Source organism: Drosophila pseudoobscura, chromosome 4 (assembly GCF_009870125.1).
Source record: "Drosophila pseudoobscura strain MV-25-SWS-2005 chromosome 4, UCI_Dpse_MV25, whole genome shotgun sequence".
Lineage (NCBI taxonomy): Eukaryota > Metazoa > Arthropoda > Insecta > Diptera > Drosophilidae > Drosophila > Drosophila pseudoobscura.
This window is the reverse complement of record NC_046681.1, coordinates 15,885,798-15,911,433: the sequence shown is the minus strand read 5'-3', so window position 1 is coordinate 15,911,433 and position 25,636 is coordinate 15,885,798. Positions and strand designations below refer to the sequence as shown.

Here is a 25,636-nt window from a genome sequence, read left to right as displayed (position 1 = left end):
GCACTTTGGTTGAACCATCATCTGCATTACCTTATAAAATTAGGCCTCTTCGCGACAACTGTACCATATTACACCCTTCCACTTCATGTTGTCCACGGTCTCATTCAAATATAATCCGAAAAGGTTACTAACATAACGACATTAGGAAACTCTAGTTTAAAATGTCGACATAAAAACCTATATGTGCAATCAGTGTACCACCAGGGACACATGTACTCCACAGCACAGTTCTTCTCCTCCCAGGCATCGTTGCCCCTGTCGTAGGTGGTAAGCTTCGGGTTCTGGTTCTCTCTCATCGAATCACCCGCATCGCCAGTGAAGGCTCCCATCTTTGACATTCGATAGAATTCATTTTCACTTTCGATAAAGAACTCATCGTATTGGGCGTACCGTGTGTTCCTCACGAAATCTACGAGGTGTACGTATAGTTCTTGGGCCTGTGCCTTCCATTTGCGATGCAGGTTATCCAGTCCTATGCCTTTTGATCGATACGATCCGAAATGATCTGCTTTTCATCTGCTCTTAGCTATTCATAGTTTATGCAAACATATTTTGTAGTCCCTCTTGAAGGTTTGATATTCATCTTTCATATCGGCTTTATGATTTCCCGCCATCTTTACGAACATCTGCAAAAATTTATCTCATCGTCTTTCTGTTTTTCTAGTGAGTTTTTAACGGTTTATTGACTGGCCGCGGGCGGTGTCTTAACTGCTGCAATGTCGCGTTTGCCGCTTAACAAGCTCCGCTCAGCTCCGTCCGCTCTGTTCCGCTCTGTCCGGATGTGGAATTTCGTGGGGTCGGTTGGGGGCAGGGTGTCTTGTCGAAATTACGCTCATAAACGTGACTTGACATAATAATCTGGCTGGCGCGATTCCGACGGTTCCGACTCGCCCGCTGGCTTTTGTCTTTTGCACTTTTGCCTTTTGATTTGGAGTATTTTTTTTCTCTGGCCTTTGCTCTCTCTTTCCTTTTTCTGGAGGCGCCATACATATCCTACTCTTTCCTTTTTCTGCGGCGGCTTCCAAGGTGGCGTTAATTTTTTTTGGTGCTCTCTTTTTTTAATTTTTTTTTGCGGTCAAGTTTTATGCTCTTTTGCCCTCTTGTTGGGGTCGAATATGGCAAAAATTTCATTAGTTTTACAAACAAGCTAACAAACAGACCGAGAAACAAATATTTGTGCTTGAATTTTTTAACAGTTTAGCGGCAGTTGCTGTTGTTGTTGCTCCTGTTGCTATTTTTCCCCAGCTCTGGCGAGTTTTTATCTTAAGAAACAGGGAATAAAAGAAAGGAAAAGCCAGTGAAAAAAGGGCAAAAGGCAACGGTTGGTACCATCTGGGGTTATGGCCCGGTTCCAGGTTCCAGGTGAAGCCAACAGACTCCAGGGATATCAAGTAAATAAACAGAAAACGTATCAAAGAAATCGCAATGCGAGGATTCCCTTCGAAATAAATTAAATAAAGAGAGGTCCGGACATTCTCCACAAAAACTGAACCGAAGGTATGGGTTACAACTGTCTTGGCATTTTGAAAATGGGATAAAGAATGTTTAAGAATATAAAATTTACTAAATTTAACAAAAAAATGTAAAAAATAAAATAACCAATTTTTATATCGAATCTCACTGGTTTCATGTACCCCATACCTCATACGAATATAAATACTAATACTAATAAGAACCCAATCTATAAGGCTGTCAAGTGGGATTCCTCTGTCCTTGAAATTATGATTCCTTTGGATTTATTCTTGATTTATTTTTGAATGGATAATATCACAAGCCTTTAAAACTTCCATGCAGGAGGTTCTTATATTTAAAACTCAACAGAATATCAAAGAATTTATTTTAATTTGTTACAATAACTGAGGAAGGTGCTAATTTAGATAGACAAAGCTTTAAGTTAAGATCTTAAGATCTTAATGGAAACGGAAAGGTTTCTTTCTTTCTGTTACCTATCTTGAACGAGTTGAATGTACCCTTGTCAATCCATCAGTACCACATATACCTACCATATATGTATATATGTATATAATTTCCCTTTCATGCACTTTTCTTAGGTTCTCTAATACAACCCCGCCTCCCACTGGTGCCTTAAATCTGAGCACGCCTCTTGAATTGCATGGCATTTCCTTCATTCATTTTGAATGTTGCTAATTTGCGTTCCACTCATGTGTGCGCTGGCGTGGTTTCATAAAATCTAAACAGAAATCTGCGACAACCCGTTTTTGCGGTAATTAGGTGGCACCGTGTTGTCCTTTGGCTTTGCACACGCCCCGCGGCCAAAGACAACAGCGGCGCAGGACCCCGTCTGACCGTCTAGGAGTCGTTTGGTCAGCGATGCAGCTTCCGTACTATTTTTTTTTTTGGCCACAACTGTAGGTGATGAAACAGTAGGGAGTGGGGCATATACGAATGGGGAAGGGATTCGTCATGGATAAATTTATTAGTACCGCTTTCTTTCCATCTACACTTTTCCAGTAGTGACTGAATCTTCAGCTGAGCGCTGTCTCTGGCTCTCTCTCCCAGTGTGACTGAGCAGCAAAGGGTTGATTTATATTTGAAGAAGAACCTCACCACATCTTCGGTCATTTGCAGGGCATTTGCAGAGGGCCCTCTGCCGGACACACACTCTCTCTCGCTCCTCCCTTATCACCTTGTCTCATAAATTATGGCAAAGAGGTTACTTTGTAATCAGCAAATTAACTTTATCGCCAACGGCGCTTTATGAATGGGTCGTACATACAACCACTTGCATGGTGGGTGGGTCGATTGGGAGTTTGGGGGTTTGTCCTCTCGCCCGACCTGACCTCTGACTTCTGTTTCAAAGGGGAAGAGAACTCGTTGGCCCCTACCACAAAGTGTGTGTGTGTGTAATTTTATTAAACTCTTTTAATATATGAACAAATCAGTCATTAAATCAGGCAGCAAGGCAGTGAGGCAGACAGCCAGACAGGCAGACAGGCGGGCGTTTTCCTGTTGGATAATCGAAATTTGAATGTTTACACTGTCTGTGTGTCACATAACTCATAAGCCTCCCCGACTCCTTCAAATGTATCTGCGCTCCCTCTGCCCCACCCTCTACTACAACTGTATCTACGGGCTTCCAACTGTATCTAGAGCCCCCCCCTTCCACCATCTGTACATTCTGGATGGTCGCGATTTGCGGTGCGTCGCGGTTTTGTTGGCACTGGGGATAAATACAGAGATAGAGAGGGAGGGAGTGGCAGCTGCAGAGGCAGCGGCAGCGGCAGCGGCTGGAGTGTGGCAACCAGCACATGCGGTAATTTACCTAATTTTCAATGCCGGTTTCCCCGCCCTATCATCCACATTTTTTGGGGGTTGGGCTGGGGCTACTGATTGGATTTCACAGTATTGTACCCCCATCTCAACCGCCCTCCCGCCCGCCATTCGTGAGAGTTAATCGAATCTGCCTTTTATGTTGACGCATTTTCATATCAGACACAATCCTGCCAACCAATTTTCTTGTTTGCATTCGATTTTTCACTCCTGCGGGAGCAGCAAAGGGGCGTGCGAGGCCTTCTTTTGATTCACTAATTTCTGGCCATAATGCAAACAGTTTTGTAGAAGAAGCCGCCCAAATATTTGTTTGCCCACGGAAATGTTTTTTGTTTTTTGTGCAGCAGAAATTTAACGTTCTATCAACGTTATGGGGAGAGGTTTACGTTCTGTTTACCTGTACGGATACCCTCATTAAAGTAAAGATCCCCTTATCCTTCTTCTTTAATCTTATGAAATTACTGTCCAGAAAACAGAGGACTTGGGCGTATCCTTTACGCACAATTTTCTTAATAAGAATTAGGCAGGAAAAACTGAAACCAAATGGCTGTCAAAATGTCAACAGCAAGTGATTTTAATTTTATTAAGGGTCACAGGCGATGTTTAGTATATTATACATATATCCACCTGCCAGACCCAAATCTGGGAGTGGCATGTGTGTTGCCAGGACGGTTTAATAAGACAAGGATTATCGCCAAGGCATTATTTCAATCACATACCAAGTGTCGAGTATTTAGCAGACAACACATCGACCCCACACCACTCATCCCTGGCCCCATGTCGGCGCTGTGGGGGCAGAGAGCTTCGCTTCCCTAAAAAAGCCAATAAAAATACTTTGTTTGACAAATAAAAGCCACAGTGAGAGGAGCTTTGGCGATAAAATGTTGTAAGATAGCCGCCTGGCAGGGCAGGGAATACTCTCCGTAGGATTCTCAGTCTGAAAGTCCTGCCAAATGCCTGTGTTACTGACAGGTCGCATGTGTGCAGGGTGTGCGGGTGTAGTGTTTGTGCCGAGTCCTCACATCGTTTGACTTTACGAGCCAGTCGAAGTGCCCCTGCGACCGTCGGATGTGTCTGCTGCTGCTGCTGCCGCCTCTGGTATACCTTGCAACTGGTGTGGGGTATACACCGCTCCTTAAACTTCAAATCTCTGGGCTGCCATTCGGCTCGCTTGGCGTAAGTAGGAGTTGAATTCTTAGAGTATTGACAGTGTCGTTTTATTTATTATCAACATTTTGCTATTTGATTTCGACTTGCCGTAGCCTTAGCGGATCTTCTTGTTGATGTTCTCGACAACTGTCCCACGTCTTTCTTCGCTTACTGTTTGACAATAATCAAGCCTGACGACTTTGCCTTTTCATATGTTTGCCAACATGAGAGAGCGGCATCGGCGGCCATCACTGATATGTTTGTGTGTGTGTCTTGTATCTCCACTGCTCTCCGCTGTCTTTTTCCGAGTATTAGTACATGTTTTTATACAGGGTACGAGTGGTACTTAGGAGTGTATCGTGTTTGGAGAGAGGTAGCTAATCAAATTAAGAAGGTACAACTCTTATTATGGCTTTGTGGAGGGGGCTTTAGAGATGGGGATCGTTCTGTGGTTGGAGGATCATCTGGAGCTTGGAAAAAGTAGAGAACAAGCTGTGGTTTCCAGAGTTAAAAGGTTATGTAGCTTTTATTTGCTCTATTTTGAGATAAGGGGAAAACTTTAACTCCCTATCCGATATGGATATTATATTATGGAGAATATGGAGAGGTAATACGGTACCCACAGTAGTCCAGTCCAGAGGATATTGTGTATTTATTTGTACCTTATTTATTTATTTATTGTAAATTTTTCCAAAAATGTATTTCAAACGAAATTCTGTGGCTTGTCATGATTTCCTCGATTTTTAATCCCCTGTTTTTTTGTCAACATTCTTCGTAGCGTGGGTATCACTCATTCGAAATATCAAATTTATATTATATTTTTTTGTTTTATGTTTTCCGCGCACATATTTGTACTCAAATAGACGACCCCGTCCATCACTTGCTCTCTCTCGCTGCGTCTTTAAACCATAACTTTAAAGTCATCTGTGATGTCATCGTCAGCGTCAGCTTCATAGTAGTCGGCCCTTTCGTGACTTTTCCTCATGCTGTCGGCTTCCTTCTTAAATTTTTGAGCGGCGTTGGCAGGCGCGGGGTAAAACTAATTAAAATTGTGGCGCGTAAATATGCAAACGAGGGAAAACGGGGAAAAAAAATAAAATATGGAAGCCGCCTTTTTGGGCGGCAATTAAAATGGTAGGACATCTTTTTGGGGGGGTGGGGGCGGCCTCTCAAGCACGTTTCGATATTGGAAAATGTCGCTGATACGCAGATACTGTATCTTTTTGTGTGTTTTGTGTGCGTTGTGCATTGATGTTTGCTCATATCTTGCAATCAATGCACACAGATACACTCATACATACAGGGAGCGGCATAATTACAGTTGGAATATTAATCAAGTGGTCGAAATATGTAAGGCTCTCTCTATCCCTATATGCCTTTGCTACATACTTACATACATATGTATGTGTATGTCCAGGAACTTTGTCTCGTCAAAATTGCTTTGCCTAACGGCTTGTCTGTTAGTTAATTGCTCTGACTAGTGCATACAGATATACCCACACTCTTCCACACACTCGTCAGCAGAGAGATAAAGAGAGTAACGCGACGCAACCGCATACACACACACAAACACGCACACACACGCACTCGCAAAAAGAACGCTCAAAATTTCAATAAATGATTGCATACTTTCGGGCGCCGCAATATTTTGTCGGAATTGGAAAATGTGTTTGGATTCCCTCGTTTTGGTCCCCCATTTGATGGTTTGTTTGTTCCCCCACCACCGCAGTGTGGACAAATCTCTGGCATTGGTTTGATGGTTTTATATTCTGCTTTTATTTGATGATTGATGCACTTTCAAACGACGTTTATTCCCCGTTGCTGCTGGCAATGAATTCTATGAAGATTGCATACAGTTCCTGATTGATTTGGAACCTCGCAAGGGAGATGAAAACATCATAAGCTTTATCGGGGTATATATCTACTATAAAGGCTAACAATTAATTCTGTAAAAATTGATGGCCTAAATTAATGAACCAATAATTGCAAACATATTTATATTTTTGCATGTATTTCATTCCCAGAATTGGAGGGCATTAAACATAAAAATATCATCATCATTCACTTTATTAAATACAATTTATTTAGATTAATCCATTAAGGATTCGTAGAAGTGATAAAATTCTTGGATTTTACAGATTTTTACAATAAACAAAATAATTTAAATTATTTTTGTTTCCATTTCAGATATTGCCATAGAGTAACTTTGTTTTATTAGTATTTTTAATGTACATAAATGTATATGTATGTATTTAGATAACTAAGGTAAGTGCGCTTTGTGAATATTTCTTGTATCTGTACTTCATTTTATACTCTTAGACTTTCAATCAGTGTAATTTGTATACTATGATCTAATAGTTCCAATCCGTCTACCTTTTATACTCTGATCTTCCACTTTTATTCATGTTCTTTATTTAACAAACAATTAATATCTTTTATGAAAATACTATATTCGAATATATTATAAATTATGAAAATAATCAAACTTAAGCCCCAGAAGAGATATTTTATGGACTTGTATGCTTGTACTCCTGTTCTCCAATTACTGATTTAAAAAATACACCCATGAAAGGACTGTTCTTTCCGTGTGAAAATCAGCACGTGTGTCTGTCTGTCTCTGTCCCGCTGTCTGGCTTGTTTGAAAGGCATAACAATGATGCTAACAACAGCAGTGGCAACGCAGCATACGACAAAAATCAGTCGCACCGATAGGACACAACTCCATAGTTAGTCAAACAAACAGTGGGACATGGAGGAAACAACAACAGCAACAACAAATGGCTGGCAGACAAACCAATCCCCAAAAATCCCACCGAATGTTGAAAAAGCATTTACAAACATTGTGGTCGCTGAAAAAATGCTCTGTCAGAGAGCGAGCGATAGAGTGGGAGAGAGAGAAAGAGAGAGAGGGAGATACGAATACAGAGAGAGTGTTATATAATAAACACATGCGGCTTGGGGTTTTTGCGGGCTAACTAGACTGTCGTACGGACAGATGGACACACTGTCAAACATTCGGGACAGCGGACAGCGGACATCAGACACCAGACAGCGGTTAGGGCGGACACCAGACACCGGACGGACGGACCACCGGACCACCGGACCAGCGCTTTCTGTCAGTGACACTAGAACGTGAGATTCGCAGCCGCAGAGATTTGGCTTTTTATTGGAGGGAGAGGCACCCACCGGCTTTATGCGCATTTTGTTTTGAAATGAACGCAGCGAACCGCACTCCCCCTCTCTCTGTGTCTCCTCTTTAATTGTGGGTCGATTAAGTATGGGCACAGGTTATCATGGAATTTCGGGTGGAATAAACAAACAGAAAGAGCAATTAAAAGTCGAAAAGTATCAGGCATAAGAGCAACAAATCCATCAAGAAACCCTCTCCAACTCTTTGGCATAATTACATAGAAAAACAGATAATACAAATTGGATAAATATAAGACGTAGAGAAACCCTCTCCCACTCTGCAGCATAATCATAATCTTATGAAACGAATGACGGTCCAATGAATTGTAATTTCATCATTCCCCCACTAAGCATTCATTGCCTCAATAGTCAGTCAATGTGAGGCCGGCAATCATGCAACACGTGTGAGACATTCATACAGACACACAAATCCGGCCGGCAACCGAGTCAGAGAGAGAGGGAGAGAGGGAGCGCACACGAGTGAACCCATGGGTCACACGTGACATGTGACATCAATTCCCACCAACGTACAGTGCGGAACAGAACAAAAAGTTGCCCGACTGCCGCCAGTACTGCCGCATTTTTCTGATACAATTCTCATTGCGGATTGCGTCACTCGAAAGTGTGCAAATTCCGCTGGGCGAAGCGGTTTAAAATTAAACTTAATTATAAACCGCAAAAACCCAACAACCAATTTGACTTACATGAATGAATGAAACGTCCAAGCCCTCCGCTGATAAGCCACGCGTCGTCGCGCGTCTCAGTCGCTCCGATCCGGCGCGAAGTTGGAGGGGACCCAAGCAAATCGCGCGACTCAGCATAATTCAGCCCCTGGGTCCCCGGGTCCCCGGGTCGGCAGCCCGACAAACCCCAGACACTGCTAGACATTCGCATTAAGTCAAGTGTTCTCTCTCTCTCTTTCTCTGAATTACTTGGGAAATACTCATTACAAGTGCGAGCTAGCTATAGTTTATAGAATTCGTTAAACTACGATTACTCGTACTCTGGTTTCTAATCAATTGAAGTGCACTTGAGATAATATTCAGGAACTAATGAACCAAATATAATCGTAGTATCGACAGTACAATGCTAAGAGTTTCTTGACTCATTCAAAGTGGCTATACTTATTTGATAGATCGGTTTTAGATTGCTTTGATTAGGCGTCAAAAGGAATGAACTTAATATAATGTTCAGGGAATAATGAACTCATCAGGAACATATACTTTTAAGGGGGCTATATGGGTTCTATAAGGCCTATTCCAGGAAATATACGGATACTATTAAAGAACACCTCTACTGTGTTTTGGTGATGGGAAATAATTAAAATATACGATTAGTTAAACGATCTTCTTGTACTCCTTTGCATATCCCTGACTCTTGGCTATCAAACTCCTTAAGTATTCAGGCAATCACAGAGCAAATAGGATCAAAATATTACAAATTAACTCCAGCATATGCTTTAATTTGAGCTGAACTTTAGTCTGCAATATCTAGACATAGACGTTGATACTTTTCTTGCCTTACAAAGCATCCACTTTTTCCCTTCATCAGCAAAAACCTACGATAGCTAGACAGCCACTCGTCTGGGTCTGGGTTGTGGTATTGGATCCCCATTTCTGGGGTTGACCAGCCCATCCAGAGGGGTCGGGTTTTGTCATTTTACTCACGTGCCGCGTATTCCCGGGCCATGTTGTTAATGGTCTATTAATGCGGTTGCCAGGTGGAGGCATACCGTTTCGATCCCCATGCCGCCAAGCCACGCCACGCCACGCCACGCTTCGTATGAGTAATATGCGCAACGACCTTCAACAAGTTGCCAAGTGAAAGCCAACGGTACGTACGACATCTTTCCCCCCCTGGTTTCCGTGTTGGCTTTGGCTTCGGCATTCAGCAACTGCGATGGCTTCGGCTTCGACTTCGACTACGACTACGACTACGACTGCTGTGCTCTGTTGTGCGGCAGGAAGCGTGTTAATTAGCAAATACATAAAAAAGTATGCCGGGAAATACGCACATAGATACAGAGCGTACACATGCACACACACACACACACACATTCTTATGTGTGCGTGAGTAAGTAGTATCTGTGTGTTTAGCTGTTGCTGTGCTCTGCAGAGCACTGCCCGGTTTCTGGATTTCAGTGCATGACGAAACAAATCTTTGTGCCGTTTCTGCAGTTTTCGTACTCGGGATGGGATAGGAGGGTGTTTTAGATTTATGAGAGGTTTGGTATGAAGAAAACGGGTATATATGGGAACTACAGAAAGTATACTAATTAAATTTGGAAACTTTGGAGTGTATACTGTTCGACTTCTGATTTCTGAAGTGCATAATCATGATTAGGAACAACAGTGGATTCTTTATTTATGTATGAATGTATTTGTTGGCACTATAAGAGCTTGAACATTCAATTTTCTTTAACAAATACAAAGATCTGTCTATCATATTCTATGGGGAATACTTTTAGCATACTGAAATACCCTTTAAAAACAACGTTTTTTTTAACAATTTGCACGATCTACTAGAAATCATATTTAACTCGGATAATTTTTAAAGCCAAAATATTTTATTTAAGTTATTTTGTGAAGGAAGGGTATTCTCTAATCGAAATTTTTGTATCATTTAGTATTCTAAGAATCACAAGTAATCTCTTAGTCAATAGATATCCCACTCTTTCCTCCAACAAAATCATAGAGCATGATCCACTGTTCGGATTCACACGGTGCATCTCGTAATCCATAGATATATCCTTACCTTTCAGCACCTCCCTTTGGGATGTGTCTCACGTTGTGCCACGTAATTGAAAATTAACTTGTCTGCGACGCTCCTGCAACGTTCCGGCCATGGAATTTGCTCGACATATGCGTGCCGCATACCAAAATCCAGAATAGAAACCAAAACCGAAACAGAGACAGAGAACACACAGCGAAAAAGGTAGAGTTAAAGGTTCCTAAATAAGGAAATTTATTCACAATACTTGAGAGGGTGTTGAGGGCATTGAGGGGGGCAACTAATTAAAGCTATACACCGGCTAAACACTAGACTTAATGCTAAAAAGATACTAATCGATATATACTATAGATTGGCTACCAAAACTGGCACTGCTTGGCAGAATTCATGGGCGTGCCCCTGGCACAGTGAAAGTACGTGGCGAACTCTGGCATTTGACTCAGGGCGTAGTTGAGGCGTGTGCTGCCCATGTCGTGGTATCTGTCGCCCTCGTCGCCGCAAAAGAAGTGCGAGAACTGCAGGAAATAGTATCTGCCGTTCGACTGCCAGCTCTGGGTGTCCTTCATGTAGGTGCGGAATGCCAGGCGGGAGCCGCTGACATCGGAAGTGCGTTCGTTCAGCACCACAGAGCTGTCGTTCAGGCACTTGACGGCCTCCACATAGAGCGGCTGCTGCTGGAGCTGCTCGCTGTAGTCCCTCATGTTGCCCTGCACATCGTAGTCCACCAGATCCGTGTCGAAGGCGTGCAGCATTTCGTGGCCCAAAGTGTTGGCCAGATCCCCATAGAGCATTGCTGGCCACAGCTCGGAGTGGTAGAACGGCAGCTGGGCATACGAGTATGGTATTATGATGATGTTCCCCAGACAGTAAAAGTACGGCGTGGCATCGATGTTGTCCGTGAGATCGGGCGAGTGGTTGTTGAAGCTATACCATATAGCCTTCTCCGTGGCGTCGGGATTGCCCTCCAGCTCGGCCGTCAGCGAATAGTAGTAGAGCAGGCTGTTCAAATGGTTCTCGTGGAAGTCGTGGCCCACCTTCCAGTTTCTGTCGGTGGCCCAGAAGAAATCCTCCGTGACATTTCGGGGGACATTTCCCACATTCAACCGCATGCCCAGGACCTTTGTCTGCAGCGCCTTCACCAGTCCTCGGTCTAGATTGAAGTTATTCTGATCGAGCGTCTGCACTAGTTGATCCTTGAGCTCTGTGAAGACACTGTGGATGACACGTTCGTCGGATGGTCGCTGCTGTGCGTAGTACACCCTTTCGTAGGCATAAATCATGGGCAGATAGAGGGTTCTACGCATGTGACGTATGCAGGCGATGGACAGGGATTTCGATGACACCAAAGCGGATGACAGGCTCTCCAATGGATTGTGTGGCAGCTGCAGCAGATGGCTGAGAAATCTCGCCAGACTGTACAGATTCAGCAGCCGTCTGTCCTGCCGATTGAGGTACAATATCACCTGCCTGATGGCCGATAGCTCGTCCACCTGGAACGAGTGATCCGCGTTCACCGATGAACGATTCAACTGTCGCTTGAGGGCGCCTAGCCAATCCAATTCTGGGACCCTCCTTCGAATCTGCTCCAGCGTTAAATTGTGAAAACTATCATCCGTAATGTTCGGCTTTGCCAGCCTGTTGAGATGAGATTCCAGTACGGAAAACATTTCCTTGAGCTGAGCAAATCCAACCCCATTGTGTGGCAGAGCGTCGTAGATTTCCCGCGTGAGATCCAGATTCTGATTGTGATTGTGCGGCTGTATGAAGATCATGTGCTGGCTGATGTTGTGGTGCCGCACTTCGATCTGCACAAAGTGATCGTGATATCCATAGCGTCCCAGGATGGAGACCAGCTCCATCCAGTGGGAGGCATTCAGCGGGGGTAGGGGAGGCAATAGCTGCAGATACCGCCTCAAATTGGGGCTCGTCAACGCCGTGCAGCTTTGATAGTGGGTCAACAGCTTCTGTTGCATGGGGTATCCGTGTTCCTGAGCCAGGGGATCTTGCAGGAGGCGCAGGAACAAGTCCTCGAATCGCTGGTTGATTTGTGCCTCACTCATGGTTGTGGCTGTGCCGCCTTCACCATGGATGCGCCGCCAATTGCCACAGGCATAGGCATAGAAATCCACACAGGGATCCACATCTCTGCGCACGTAGCTCTCCAGTCGGCGGATGTGCTGCCAATTGATCGAAGGATCGCATTGGCTTTGGTACGGGCAGCTCTGATTGAGATGATATGTGGGCAATGCATCGATGGAAATCGACAGCAGCATCAGAGATATAATCCTCAGACCACACGCCATTTCCTTGGCTTCAAAATTTTATTGAAATTTATTCACTTTCTAACTAGTTTCCACTTTTATTTTACCCCGTTTTTTAGGGGGTTATTTGTTCCTTTTTGCAATGACTATAGGCCTTTTGATTTGTTCACTTTGTGGATTTGTAATCGCAATCATGTCAGATATTATATAGCCAAAAATGTATTTCACAATTTCACGCGATCGTTTTTTGTTGTTTTTTTGGGATTCGGGTTCTCTGTACGATCTGTTGCGCGTTTGCCGCTTGCTAAGAATCAACTAAAAACTCGTTTCACGCGGTTCCGATTTTATGTTCATTCTCCTCGCATTTCGCATTTCCATTCTCCACTGTGTGGTCGGGTCGGATCGGATCGGATCGGTCGGCTCCAATCGAAATATAAAACCCATACAATGCTCGTAAAATCACTCTTAAAGTATTCCTCAATCCACAGTCCGGCCGATTGTGTCGGTGTGTGGCTTTGTGTGACCGTGTGTGTGTGTGAGATTCTTGCAGCTCGGCTCTTTTTTTCGCTTGGTTAGCTGATAAGCTCAAAACGTTTTAAATACGTCTTTTCTTTTGGAATTCTTATCTATTGGAATACACTCTAAACAAAAATTGAAAGAAGTTTTGGACTTTGGTGGAAACAAGAAGAGATTTGTGGAAAGTCTTATCTCCCATTCAGTTGGGAGTTGCATTCAAAATATTTCAAAACGTCTGAACCACACTCCGTTTGTGTCCTTTTTATGGAATAATGTATGTTCAGGGAAATTTGTACCGCGAAAGGAAGCCCCACTATTTCTCTGGCAAAGGTTTGAAAGGTTTGGGAAAGGCTGATCTCATTTTGATCAAAATTCGATTAATATTATCCACATATAATCTTTCAAATTTACCCCCTGAAAGAGAATGTACCCCCCAACACTAAAGGATTTATTTATATAATATAAATAGATTTATATTATAGATTTATACTTATATAATATGCATTTTACTTTTTTGCTTTTTCATTTATTTAATTAATACCTAAAGTATATACATATATACATATATATTTTGTTTCTTCTTTGTAACCTTTTTTATATTTAATGTTTATTTTTTAATAAATATTTCCTGTTTTTTTTGGGTACACTCCATTCGATAATCTAGATTTAATTGATTTTTGTTTGTACTACATTTTTATTTTGTTTTAAATTTTTTTATTTATATTTTGGTGAAAATATTTGATTTTTTTTGTCACTTTCCATTTAATTATATATTTTTATAACTAAATTATACCTAATTTAATTGTTTTTATATTTTTAATTTTCTTTTGATTTCATATATATTTTTTTTAATTTTATTGACATTTAATTAAGATATCTTTAGAAATATTTTACTTTTTTATATATTTGATAGTTTTTTTCCGCTCAGTGCATGATTAATGACACTCGCATTCTCTACTGGCTATATTAATTGTTACACTTAGTGTTTTAGTTATTAATTATGATTGGAGCTCGGAAATCGGAACCTGATAATCATTTTGATTTAACGTATGACGCAATTTGAGCTGCAATTCATGATTGCGGCGAACAATAACGATTAACCTAAAGCACGAGAGGCGATCGCCGTCAAGGGGTCAGAGAACCAGAGCTACATATAAGTTCTAGTGGTACGAGTACATCTACATTTATGCATAAAGATAGTGCTTTCGACTTGATGGTTATTTTTGGAGGAGGCTTGTCCATGCACATTGAGATTTATGTAGGAAAAATACTACAACTAGTCAAAGCGCGCTTGGAGATTGTTTTTCTTCTTTGGCTATCATTTTGGGGATTTTAGGAATGCTTTAAATCAATTAAAATTGCTTATTTCTTTGACTTCGACCCCCAATAATGTTTTTAATTACATTTTAAGTGCCTTAAGTGCTCCTAAATAAATCTTACATTTATTTAAAGGAAAGAAAATAAAACACTTTAGACTTTAATGTGCTCTTACATAAGGTTTAGTGTACATTTTCAAGGATAAATTGAACAATCATAAATGTATTTAACTAAAGCATCTCTTTGCGTTTATTTAATTTTCAATTCCATTCCCAAAATCTATTTAAATATTAAAAATTTCCTTGTTTTTCATGGCATCATTTATTCATTATTCATACTTCAACGGTTCCTAATCATTAAACTGCAATCCTTCATTTGATTTTAATTGATTCCATTTTAATTAATTGCAGTTTAGCAAAAGCAAAAAAAAAGAAAGAGTGGATTGGTTGGGGTGGGTGGGTTGCCACTCTCCTATAAATCTATTAGTAGCTCAGTAAAAATGTCATATAATATATATTAATTAATGTGGTGAGACACTTTAAACAGGTGAAAAATTCGCATTTTCCATTTTCCGAGAAACGAAAGTCACACAAAATTTATGCAAAATGATTGAAAATAGTTTTCAAGGCACAAAAGCAATACAGAGAGAGTGACAGGCGAAAGGAGAGAGCAGCGCAGAATGTTGTTTGTATCAAAGAGAAAATCGAGCGAAAATTATTTATATTAAAATTTTCACTTTTTTTCGGGCACATAACTCTCATGATATTATCGTATCGTATATGTACCTAGGAAAAAGGCTTACCGCCAAAGAGAAAATATGCAATTTAATTTATTAATTTATTAACAAGCGAGCGAAAAATTAATCTCTGCATCCCAAGCATGGGTCCTGGTCCTACCTAAAAGAGAGAGAGGGAGAGAGCGAAGGAGAGGGAGAAAGGCCATGAAGAATGCCGAGTCGTTAACGGTTCAATGGGAACCCAACACTTCCGCAGCAGCTCCTCTTTTGTCGGACAGGCAGGCAGGCACGCAGGCAGCAAGCAGCAGGCTGGCAGCTTTGCTCGCCTCACTGCGCTCCAAGGACCCAGAACCACTAGCGAGGATGCGTCCACAGCGCCTTGTTGAATCACCAATTTCATATTTCAATTACGCCTCACAGGACTTCGAGAGGGAATATACTTGTACTACAAGTGCAAGGCAGACAGACAGACGTATGTGTATGCGTGTGTATGGAGAGGTTCGACTATGAGTAGATATGTACATATATCTGAAAGATAGGAAAAACAGCAAGAGAGTAAGTTTCATTGCTTTACTTACCCCAAATAACCCTTACAAAAGTTGAAAAATCCACAAGAAATAGGGCTTGAATTCCGGCCATTGTTACGTAGAGAAAATGTATATTATCCGAAAATATTAATATTATTTAAAGTAATTTATGTAAATCAACAGCTGATATTTAACTGCAGAGCCGAAGCTCGGAGTAGCTAACGCTCATATATTTTTAAGTTCATATTTTGTATTAGTTTTAAATTAATAAATAATACCGAATTAATACAAATTAATTAAAAAAGACCCATCGCTGGCTCTTGTGGATAGTAATTGGAAATGCAGATTGAAGGATTTTAAAGTAATTTTATTTGTTATATTTGTTAAACTCCTATCCTTCGTCATGATTTTTCCCCCAGTGTTGGTTTTTTGGTGCAAAAATCTACACTTACGCTTCGTCTGAACCATACTTCTGGCCAAGTACTTCTTTTCTGCTGCCTTTCTCTGAATGAAGGCGAGCATTAAAAATATCTGCGGTTCACTTCCACTTCCACTGCCACTGCCACTGCCACCGCCGTTCGGCAGACGACTCGTCTCACTTTCCAGAGAGAACAGAGAACCGAGAAACAGAGTCGAGGAAAAACTCCCGCTCAAACGAGAGGTTTTTCCATCGCATTTCGCTCTCGAGTTACTCGCGGAGTAATTCAATTCAATTTCCGCCGTAGAAACGATATTAAAGTTATTGAAAGCACAGTTCTGCGAGAGAGCAAACAAACAGACAAAGGAAAAAAGTGTAGAGAGAGAGAGCCAAATGGTGGAAAAACCTTTTACTTTTTACATTTTTTGTCTAGACCGAATCGCAAAGAAATAGAAACGAGAGTGCCTTGCATGGAAAATATGCCACGTGGCTATTAGCAAATTGAAATCTGTCTATTTAAAGGGGCACGCTCCTGTCCCCGACAATAACGAGAGAGAGATTTCCTTTCCGGGACTCATCATCATTGGGAAAACGAGATTTGGCACCTGAGGTTTCCCCCCTACTCCCTACTCCCCCCGCTCAAATCGTTGGTTTCACTTTGGACTTCATTGCTTTTTGGCTGTGATTTGCATAAGGTGGCAAATGGCGCACAAAAGTTTCACCATTCCAGAGCGGAGCAGAGCGGAGGAGAGCAGAGCTCAAACCAAACGACAAGTTGCACAAAATGTTCCATTCATATGTGTGATTTTTATTGTGGCACCGACTGCAATCCGCTGGGGTCTTGTTAGTACTCGTATTTTCTGGCCAAAGAATTTCCCAGAGACTGGGAGAGCAGTTCATGAGTTGCTCCTTCATGAGATTTTAATTGCTGTTGAAATTTAAGAACATTTTCGAGGTTTCTGTGGCACTTTTCTGGTTTAACTTTACTTTCAGAGTTTTCTGGAAATACTTTCTCGGATCCTCCTTTCTCTTGTAGAAATACATTCTTCCAAGTCTTCTTTTTGATCTCTTTACTATCCTCTCTGTTTCTCGTGTAGAAATCTAGATTTTTCCAAGTCAAAATTACCTTTCTTGTACCATAATCTTGTTGTAGAGTGTTCAGTGTTTTCCCTATGAAGACGATCATAAACTTATTAAAATTGATTACCTGTTGAGCATATTCGCAGGTCACTTGGAGGCGACAATCTTTCCTGGAAGGTTCGCGAAACCAATTAAAAGAAAAACCCCATTTCAGAGGCAGCTGCTTAAGGAATTTACCTGATTGATGATCAGTGCGGATTAGCGGACTATCATAAACATTTTGCAACCCCAAAGCTACCTGCCATTGCTATAAAACCGCGGTACAATCACACAAGCATCACAGTTACAAACTGGAACGTCTAACGTGAACAACGCACGAAGTGAAGAACGATATCCAAGATGGTTCTAAGCAATTCCACACCCAACCAGAAGCCGCACCACGAGCTGATGATGGACACGGCGGCCATGAACAGCGAGGATCTGAGCGAACTCCTCCAATTGAATGCAGAGATAGAGGAAAGGCGTCGCTCTAGTCGCCACAGCAGTGATGCCTGTGGCCTGCTCAGAGCCACCATGACACGAGAGGAGCTCTTTGAGATCTCCTCAATGGATGATGATCGTTTCCTGAGCGCCCTGGAGCATCAGAACTCGTACGCCACGCCCAGCAAGTCCAGGGTCCAGGTCACGGACTTGGATCTGTCCAGCATTGAGAATCTCATGAAGTACTTTGACGAAGAGGTGCCCGTCACACCCACCAAGTCCGCAGAGGCAGCCAAACTGGTGGCCTGCTCCGGGAAGGTGGCCAGTGTCATAGCCAAGCTGGCGGGACAGCAGCCAGAGATGGTCGTCAGTCCGCCCAAGCCCAAGGTGGATGCCGGCAAGGTAAAGATTAGCGAACTCAAGCAGAAGTACGAACAGCCACAGCCGGAGACGCCGCAGTCATCCGGCAGGGCAGGAGCCAGCAAGTCAGCTGGGAAATTGCCCATGAAAGTGAAGGAAATGGCACAGCTTTTCAACTCGAAGATTAGCCAGGTGATGCGACGCGGCGAAGAGCCACAATATGTTCAGCTGCACAACGAATTCTCGCCCGAGGCCAAGCCCCAGCCGCAGTCGAGATTGGAGTCACGGCAGGGCCCCTGCCTGGTGGCCGAGGAGGTATTCCGTGAGCTGAGTGTCCGGGATAAGGCGTTGCTGTTCAACCAGTTCGTTGGCGATATGGCAGCAAAGCATCCGAAATTCACGGCCCATGCGGCGGATCTCAAGGCAAAAGTCAAGAAGCAGATGGCCCGCGGCGAAGTGGTAGCCGAACATCAGGCGAGTGTCAAGCTGTTGGCTCAAGAACTCGAAGCCAAGTGCATTCTAGGGCCGGCTTCACCACCGCGACCGGCAGGACTATCCACTACCTCAAGTCCCCCGAAGGAAAGTAGTCCAGCTGTGGAGGAAAAGACAGCGACTTGTACATCCAATTTCCACGTGAGCACGCTGACGGTGATCCTTAAGCCCAGCCCCGAGCGACGGGCCCCACAGCCCCGGCCAAGACGTTGCCTAGAGCGCCAGAGCGAGAGTCACGGGAGAGAGGGATCCCAGAAGCGGAATCTCGCCTCCATTCGCAGTGTTCTGCCCACCGAGGCCTTTGCCCCGCCCAAGAAGATCCGACGAACCCGTCAGGAACGAACCGGCACCGACCACCATATGTTTTTTCAGAACGAGCCGCTGGAGAGCCTGTTCTACAGTTGGCTAAGTGCCGAGAATGGTGTACAATTCGACATCACCTGCGTGTCCAACAGCGAGCAGACCATTGAGATTGCCCTGGAAGATGGAGAGATCTCAGAGCAGGCCCGACAAGAGCAGACGGCCGCATCCATGGGCGAAGTGAGCCAGAGATCGGCAGTGGAGAGGCTCCTCGAGGAGGCCATATCCAAGCTGGAAATGGAGAATAAAGTAAAAGAGTCCAGCCAGTCGGAGGAAAAGGAAGTGGACACAAAAGACACGCCCACCGTGACGCCACGCAAGGTGAAGCGCCAGGCACCGCCAGTGCCTGCGCCACGTCCAAGTTTGAGTCAAACGCAGTCCACATGCGCCATGTCGAGCAGTTCTTCCAGCCGGAAGCAATCGGAGGCCGAGGAAAGTGAATCCGGGTTGTCTACACTACCAAAGGTAAGTCTTTACAGCCAGAAAATCCTTCTTCGAGCATCCACTTACCATTATTCTCGTCCCCAAAAGATTACCAGCGATGAATCCCAGCCCGAAATGCAAAAGGAAAACATGCAAACGACCGACTTTGACTTTGCCAAGCCGCAGCGTCCGCCCCGCAAGAAGAAAATGCGGCGCACTCTGACGTGGAAAAAGGAAAACTCCATTGTGGAGGCCACTGCCAATGCCATTACCTCCACGGACTCGGATTCGGATTACAAGCCAGCAATAGCAGTGCCCACCAAAAAGAAGAACCCCTCGAATATCGCCATGCCCGAACAGAGCTACATCGAGCTGGACAAATCCCTGATGCGGCAGGTGAACTCCCCGCGAAAGATCAAGTCCGCTTACACCCTGACGGTGATGTCGTCGCCTTCACCGAATGCGGACAGCGATCAGTCGCCGGCACAGACGCCCAGACAGTCCCTGAACCAGACCATTAGGGGGGATAGCTTCATCGATCAGGGCTTTGAGACGTGCTCGAACGATGCCACCGATAGTGGCAGTCCCTTGAGACGTTCCTCCATGGGATCGTCGGGTGGCAAGCCCTCGGGATTTTCCACACCCGTAAAAGGCCGCCATGCAGTGAGCCCGGCCCAACAGCAGCTCTTCAGCCCGATTTTGACGCCGGCACAGGACAACAGACCGCGACGCAGCTCCTTGGCCATGCAGGTGATTCGAGAGGATCATCCCCTGGATCTGGATGCCACGCCCAGCTCTCCTCGAACGCCCTGCAGCGAGCGGGAGTTCTTTGCGAATGCACCGACAATGGAGATGAACTCCTCACAGGACGAGATGCCGGCACCCAAGCCGCAGTCGATGTTCTGGATATCCGCTGGAGATTTTACCGTCTCCCTAGAGATATTCCACAATTCACCCGAGCGTTTGGGTCTGCTATACGAGATCTTCACGCAGAAGAGCTGGGAGACGAGGGACATGGCCTTTGGCATCGATGCGCACAAGTTTACGAGAGGCGGCAGCCTGGAGGCCAAACAATCGCTGCCCGAGCGTCCGCCCAGCGTGAAGGGATGCTCCCATTACTGGTTCGCCAGCGGTGACCTGGCAGTGCCCTTCAGCGGCAAACTGATGTCCGGCGAGAAGGTGGCGCGACTGTTTGAGTTCTTGGATGCGGAGCTGAACGACCAGGCGGAGCTGCGCTTTGGCGTGGATCATCTGGAGTTCAGCTGCGTGCCCGAGTTCTGGCCCACCACCCAAAAGTACTCCATTGAGAGCAGCTACAGCATGCTCGTGGGCCTGCAGACAGGAGCCAGCAATGGACTGGAGGGACGCAGCAAGTACGCCTGGCCGAATGTCGGCAGCAATGCCAACAACACCATCAAAACAAGCGACCTGGACCAAACGGAATTCGAATCGGACAGCTTCAGCAACAACAGTGGTAGTGGAAGGCTCTCTTTCTCTCCGGATATGTTCTCCCTGGACTATGAGGCAGTGCCACTCGACGAACTGTTCGCCAAGGCAGCCCCTGTGGTCCGTACACCGGCCATGTCCATGCCACAGATGATGCAGGTACTCAAGCAGCAGCAAACGAAGCTAAAGAACGTCGAACAGAAGATTCGCAGCTATTCAAAGCCCTCGAATCTGGCCGATGACTCGCTGGAGCACTGCCGCAACACCCCCGAATATGTCCAGAAGCTGCGCGCCATTATCCGAGCCATCGACAACATTGGGCGCGACAACGGCTTCCGCACCTGCTCCATGGAACAGCTCGAGAGCTTCATGTATTTCCTCAGCGAATATGCGGATGTTTGTTTGGCAAACTGCAGCGAGCATATGGATAAGATATTGGACACTCTGCTCGATCGTCGTTCAGTGGAGGTCTGAGAAAATATGGGACATAATGCCCTCTACAATTGTAATATGTCTTTAGATTAAGCATTTGCCTACAAATTAGTTTTGTAAGCAACAACATTTAATGTTACAAATATTGCATTTTTTTATATAATAAACTTTAAAAGAAAAAGTTAAAACAAAAAGAGTTAGTGCAGTAAAAATAAATCTAAATTCATTAGATAAATGCCTCAGAATTTGTTTATTAAAATTCACCCGAGAACTTAAAAAATCTCCAAACTTACAAAGGCAAACATGAAAGTCGCATGCGATAAATGATGGCAATTTGTATTGTTCAGCCGAAAAGCATGCACCACTTTCTGTCTCTAGAAATTTGTAGAATTCGTGTCAAATACATGTAGAAGCATCATTCCGCCCGTGAAAGAATATAAAAACTAGCACATCCAGTGCATTCTGATATTTGCTTTTGAATGTAAGGACAAATAATTCGTGTCAAATACATGTAGAAGCATCATTCCGCCCGTGAAAGAATATAAAAACTAGATTAGAGGCAAAACAAAATATATTAAAAACATTATTTAAAGTTTCGGCTAGTGCAAAACTAAGAGCAGCTGATGAAAAAACTTGTTAAATGTTGAGTTAAATTTGGCATGAGTTTCGTCTTAGAGACATGTAGTTAAGGTTATATTATGTAGCAAAATAATTACTTTACAAAGTTCTTCTTTATTCGAATTTCAATCCATTTCTTTTGAATCTATCCGTTCTTTATTTCGTATTCTGGACGTGGAATGCCGTATATCTGATCCAAAATATGTTCAATGTTCAATTTTCAAAAATATCATACGATAAATGACAGAAATGAAAGCAATATCCGAAGGGGGACGATAGTTCCGCAAGCTGTTTGATGATTCTCGCATTCCTGATGGCTGTAACTGTGCCTTGGCTGTTCCTGAATATGAGAAAACAAGAGCACAAAGGTAGAATGGTAGTTGACTTGAGGAAAAGAGGTCAACTCCACGTTCAGCAATCATTCAAAAGCCCTTCGATTACCTTTAAAAACCAAAGAAGCCTTTTGTGGCAGCTTAAAAATGTTTAACTGATGCATCAGCCTCTTGCTGCCTCAAGAGATGTCCAATCCAAGGCTGTCTATTTGTTTGCATTGCACATACGCCACGTAGCACACGAGGAAAAGGCAGGCCAGGCCAGGCCAGGCCAGGCATCACGTAAGCAGCTGAAAAGGATTTCTGCCATGGCAACAATGTTTGTGCAGGGGCAGTGGCAGTGCCAGTTGCCGCTGCAATGAAGAGAAATGGAAAAGGAACCGCCTCCGGTTCAATAACAATTTCACGTGCCCAAAGTGCTGCGCAAACACGGAATCAAATATAAATCCGGAATAAAACGATGCTTAGCATTTATGCTCTGACCAGTGCATTCTGATATTTGCTTTTGAATGTAAGGACAAATAATAGTTTGAAAAGAAAAAAACATGTTTATATGAAGCAATCCCAAATAGATATTTTATTTGTGTTCTCTCTCGCAGTTTCTCTTCCTTAGGGTGAGGATCTTGGCGAACCATAATATCATAAAATGTACATTATCACTCTTATGGCTACGAAACACAAACTAAAGCCTATGATATATGGTATTTAAATGTATATTCATGTCTGTATATGTATAGTTTAGAACATAGTTTTACTTCTTTCTGTATGCTGGCATCTGGGCTTTAGGTCCGGGCTTAAATGGATATATAAATATGCTTCATTTCATATACGAATTCGCCAACCAACTCTGCTCTATCCGGGGAGTATCCTTCTATCATTTATCCTCTAGTATCCTCTATTCTGATTTTATGTATATTCTTTAATTGGTTTTTGATTAGTGCCGCCATTGCGCTTCCCTCTCTCTCGCTCTCTCTTTGGGCTCTGAGTATCCTGTATTATTATAAATTGCTTAATGTTCATGTTGTATTTATTACAAATGAGCCATCATTTGTATAGCTTATAACGAGTACATAATTTACAATTGCATTTGCCTTGTGTTGTTTTTTATATACAGTGTGTTTATCGTGTGTGCTTTTGTTTATCTTTTTGGTTTTTCTTTTTTGAAACAATTTGGCAACATTTGAAATGTATGTTTTTTTTCGGAATTGTTTATTTAAATTAATTTATGTTTCAACTAACTAACCTGCTTTCGTACTGTGTCTGTGTGTGTTTTGGCTTTTTTATCTTTTTTTTCGAGAAAATATCTGTCCGCAAGAATTGTTTATTCATTAACATTGAGCAAATACCCTTACAAAAACAATGTCCAATTTAAAGGGAAATAGTTTTAAAAAATAAAGAAAATTACACTCAAATTAAGGTCTGGCAACGAAGCTATAATTAGTCCTTATTGAATGTTACTTAATCTGTTAGATATGATTAAAGATTTGATGTATTTTTGGAGCATACATATAACCTCCGACTAGGTTAAAAAATGATACATTTACTTCCTCAATATTATTATTGAATTTTATAATTATTTACTTTAAAAATGATGATATATTGGTAGAACCAAAAACATAATATAATAAGTAATTAAATATAAAAAAACTCCATGCTTGAATTGGCTAAAATTTAATTAATTTACTGCCTGAAAATAGTTGTCCACATTTTCATAATAATTTACTTTAAAATTCTCATAAATTGGTTTTTGATTTATATTAAAAAAACAACAAGAGGAATGAGAAAAATATACCCAAATAATATAATTAAAAGTTCATTAATTTACTGCCTAAAATGTTTGTCCACAATTTTTTTTATTAATTTACTTTATTCTCAAAAATTAGATTTAAATCTATCAAAAGGAAATGAGAAATTAAACCCAAATAATATAACTAAAACCTAATAAAATCAGAACCAGGTGCTTTTACATTTTTTAAACTGTTGGAAATTAGTTAAGATTTAGAGTGTTTGGTTCCTTGATAAACCAGTAATTTTTTCCAGGAGAAGCTATGCTATAGACACCTAAGAGATAAGAGACTTATACTCAAATAATAGGCAACAATTAAATTAATCCTCTTTTTATGATCTTTAAGCTGCTCAATAAGATTTTCATTCCCTTCTATTGAACACTCTATTAATGTACCTTTTGGAGTGTAAAACCCTAGTCGGAGTGTTGGAACGCACCTTTTTGTTGATTAATTTACTGCCTTTTGTTTGCCCAAAACATTTTTTGTTGTCGTTTCAATAATGCTAGGCTACGTGTTCATCTTTTTTGTTGGCTGGACCGAAAATCGAATCAAATATTTATGGAGCTTCGGAGCGGGTGGAAAAGGCAAACAATGCTAACCAAAAACTTGAATGGGCTTTGCGTTTGGCAATTTGCTTAATTAAGTTCATATTTTGTTGGTGTTTTATAATTTTTTTGCTTTTACGGGCTTGGTGTGTCCTGTGGTGTGTCCTGTGGCGTGTCCTGTGTCTGTTTTGTTGCTCTTTGCATTTTGTGTTGGCTTGTTTTGTTTTTTAATGGCACTTTATATATAATATAGGGATATATTTTCTTCGCAATAGAGCTCTAACCGTGCGAGTGCGTGGCCAGCAGCAGGGAGAGGAGTGCCAGGAGCCAGCAGATCAGAAGGGAACGATGGAGCCGACTGGCGCTGCCCTTGCCCTTGGACCAGTCATAGCCCTTGGGATTGTTGCCCGTCAGCTTCTGCTCGGACTTGCCAATCTCATTCAGATTCGACTGATATTTGATGCCCACTAAAAACGGCAAACAAAAAGTCAAAACACGGAGAATGGAAGTCAATTGGCGGTTAAACAATGAGTGCATTCGCTGTACTTACATTTGTCAATCACAATCACCGAATTCGTGGGCCCTCCTCCGATGCCGTTCAGTGGGGTGTTGTAGCCATCCAAAGTGTTTGCCATCGTTGTGGTTGTCGTGCGCCGCAGTGTTGTGGTTGTGGGCGGGGGCTGTGTGGTGGGTGGACTCGACACTGCAATGGGAACGAACCGAACGAATCGATTTGAATACGAGGGGCACTCACTTTTTTCGAGTGTAATCAATGAGTAGACAGTACAATAAGAGCGGCCCTGTTCTCTCAATCGGATGCAATCATAAACAACGCTTCCAACTTCATTTAATGGCCAGACACAGGCCAGACCCCCTTATGCCCCATTCTCCGAGTCAATATCTTAACTGCGCTTTTCCCTTTTTCCCGCCGGAATTTTCCTCACTTTTCAGGCATCGTAAATTGAGACTCTGGCTCTCCTTTCGTTTTCAATTTCTTGCCTTTCTTTTGCCTCCAGAGAGAGAGACAGCGAGAGAGAGAGGGGGAGAGCTCCTTATTCTTTTCTTTTGCTTCCCTTTCTTTTTTTCTCGGTTGGCTGGTGGTCCCTGGTCTGGCGGGGCTCCTCCTTTGGCATTATTGACGACAATT

The 25,636-nt window shown here is 42.8% G+C and overlaps 3 protein-coding genes across 3 annotated transcripts in view; 1 reads left to right on the top strand and 2 right to left on the bottom strand.

The window, feature by feature from the left end:
• Positions 1-21,401, top strand: part of slam (slow as molasses) — a 67,123-nt gene extending 45,722 nt beyond the window's left edge. Inside the window, exons 2-4 of the mRNA XM_001355825.4 lie at positions 6,628-6,705; positions 17,361-19,371; positions 19,438-21,401. Of these exons, the coding sequence (XP_001355861.3) occupies positions 17,614-19,371; positions 19,438-21,249 (3,570 nt within the window). The 5' untranslated portion in view covers positions 6,628-6,705; positions 17,361-17,613 and the 3' untranslated portion in view covers positions 21,250-21,401. The remainder of the gene's footprint in view (positions 1-6,627; positions 6,706-17,360; positions 19,372-19,437) is intronic.
• Positions 10,565-12,945, bottom strand: Nepl4 (Neprilysin-like 4). The gene has a single exon (XM_001355822.4). It carries the CDS (start codon positions 12,660-12,662, stop codon positions 10,716-10,718), a length of 1,947 nt encoding a protein of 648 aa, XP_001355858.3. The 5' UTR covers positions 12,663-12,945; the 3' UTR covers positions 10,565-10,715.
• A 3,063-nt stretch (positions 21,402-24,464) lies between the features above and the next one.
• The window catches only part of DIP-epsilon (Dpr-interacting protein epsilon), a 57,246-nt gene continuing 56,074 nt past the window's right edge, over positions 24,465-25,636 (bottom strand). The window contains exons 9-10 of the mRNA XM_015181520.2: positions 25,040-25,192; positions 24,465-24,956 (exon numbers count right to left, since the gene is read on the bottom strand). Of these exons, the coding sequence (XP_015037006.2) occupies positions 24,769-24,956; positions 25,040-25,192 (341 nt within the window). The 3' untranslated portion in view covers positions 24,465-24,768. The remainder of the gene's footprint in view (positions 24,957-25,039; positions 25,193-25,636) is intronic.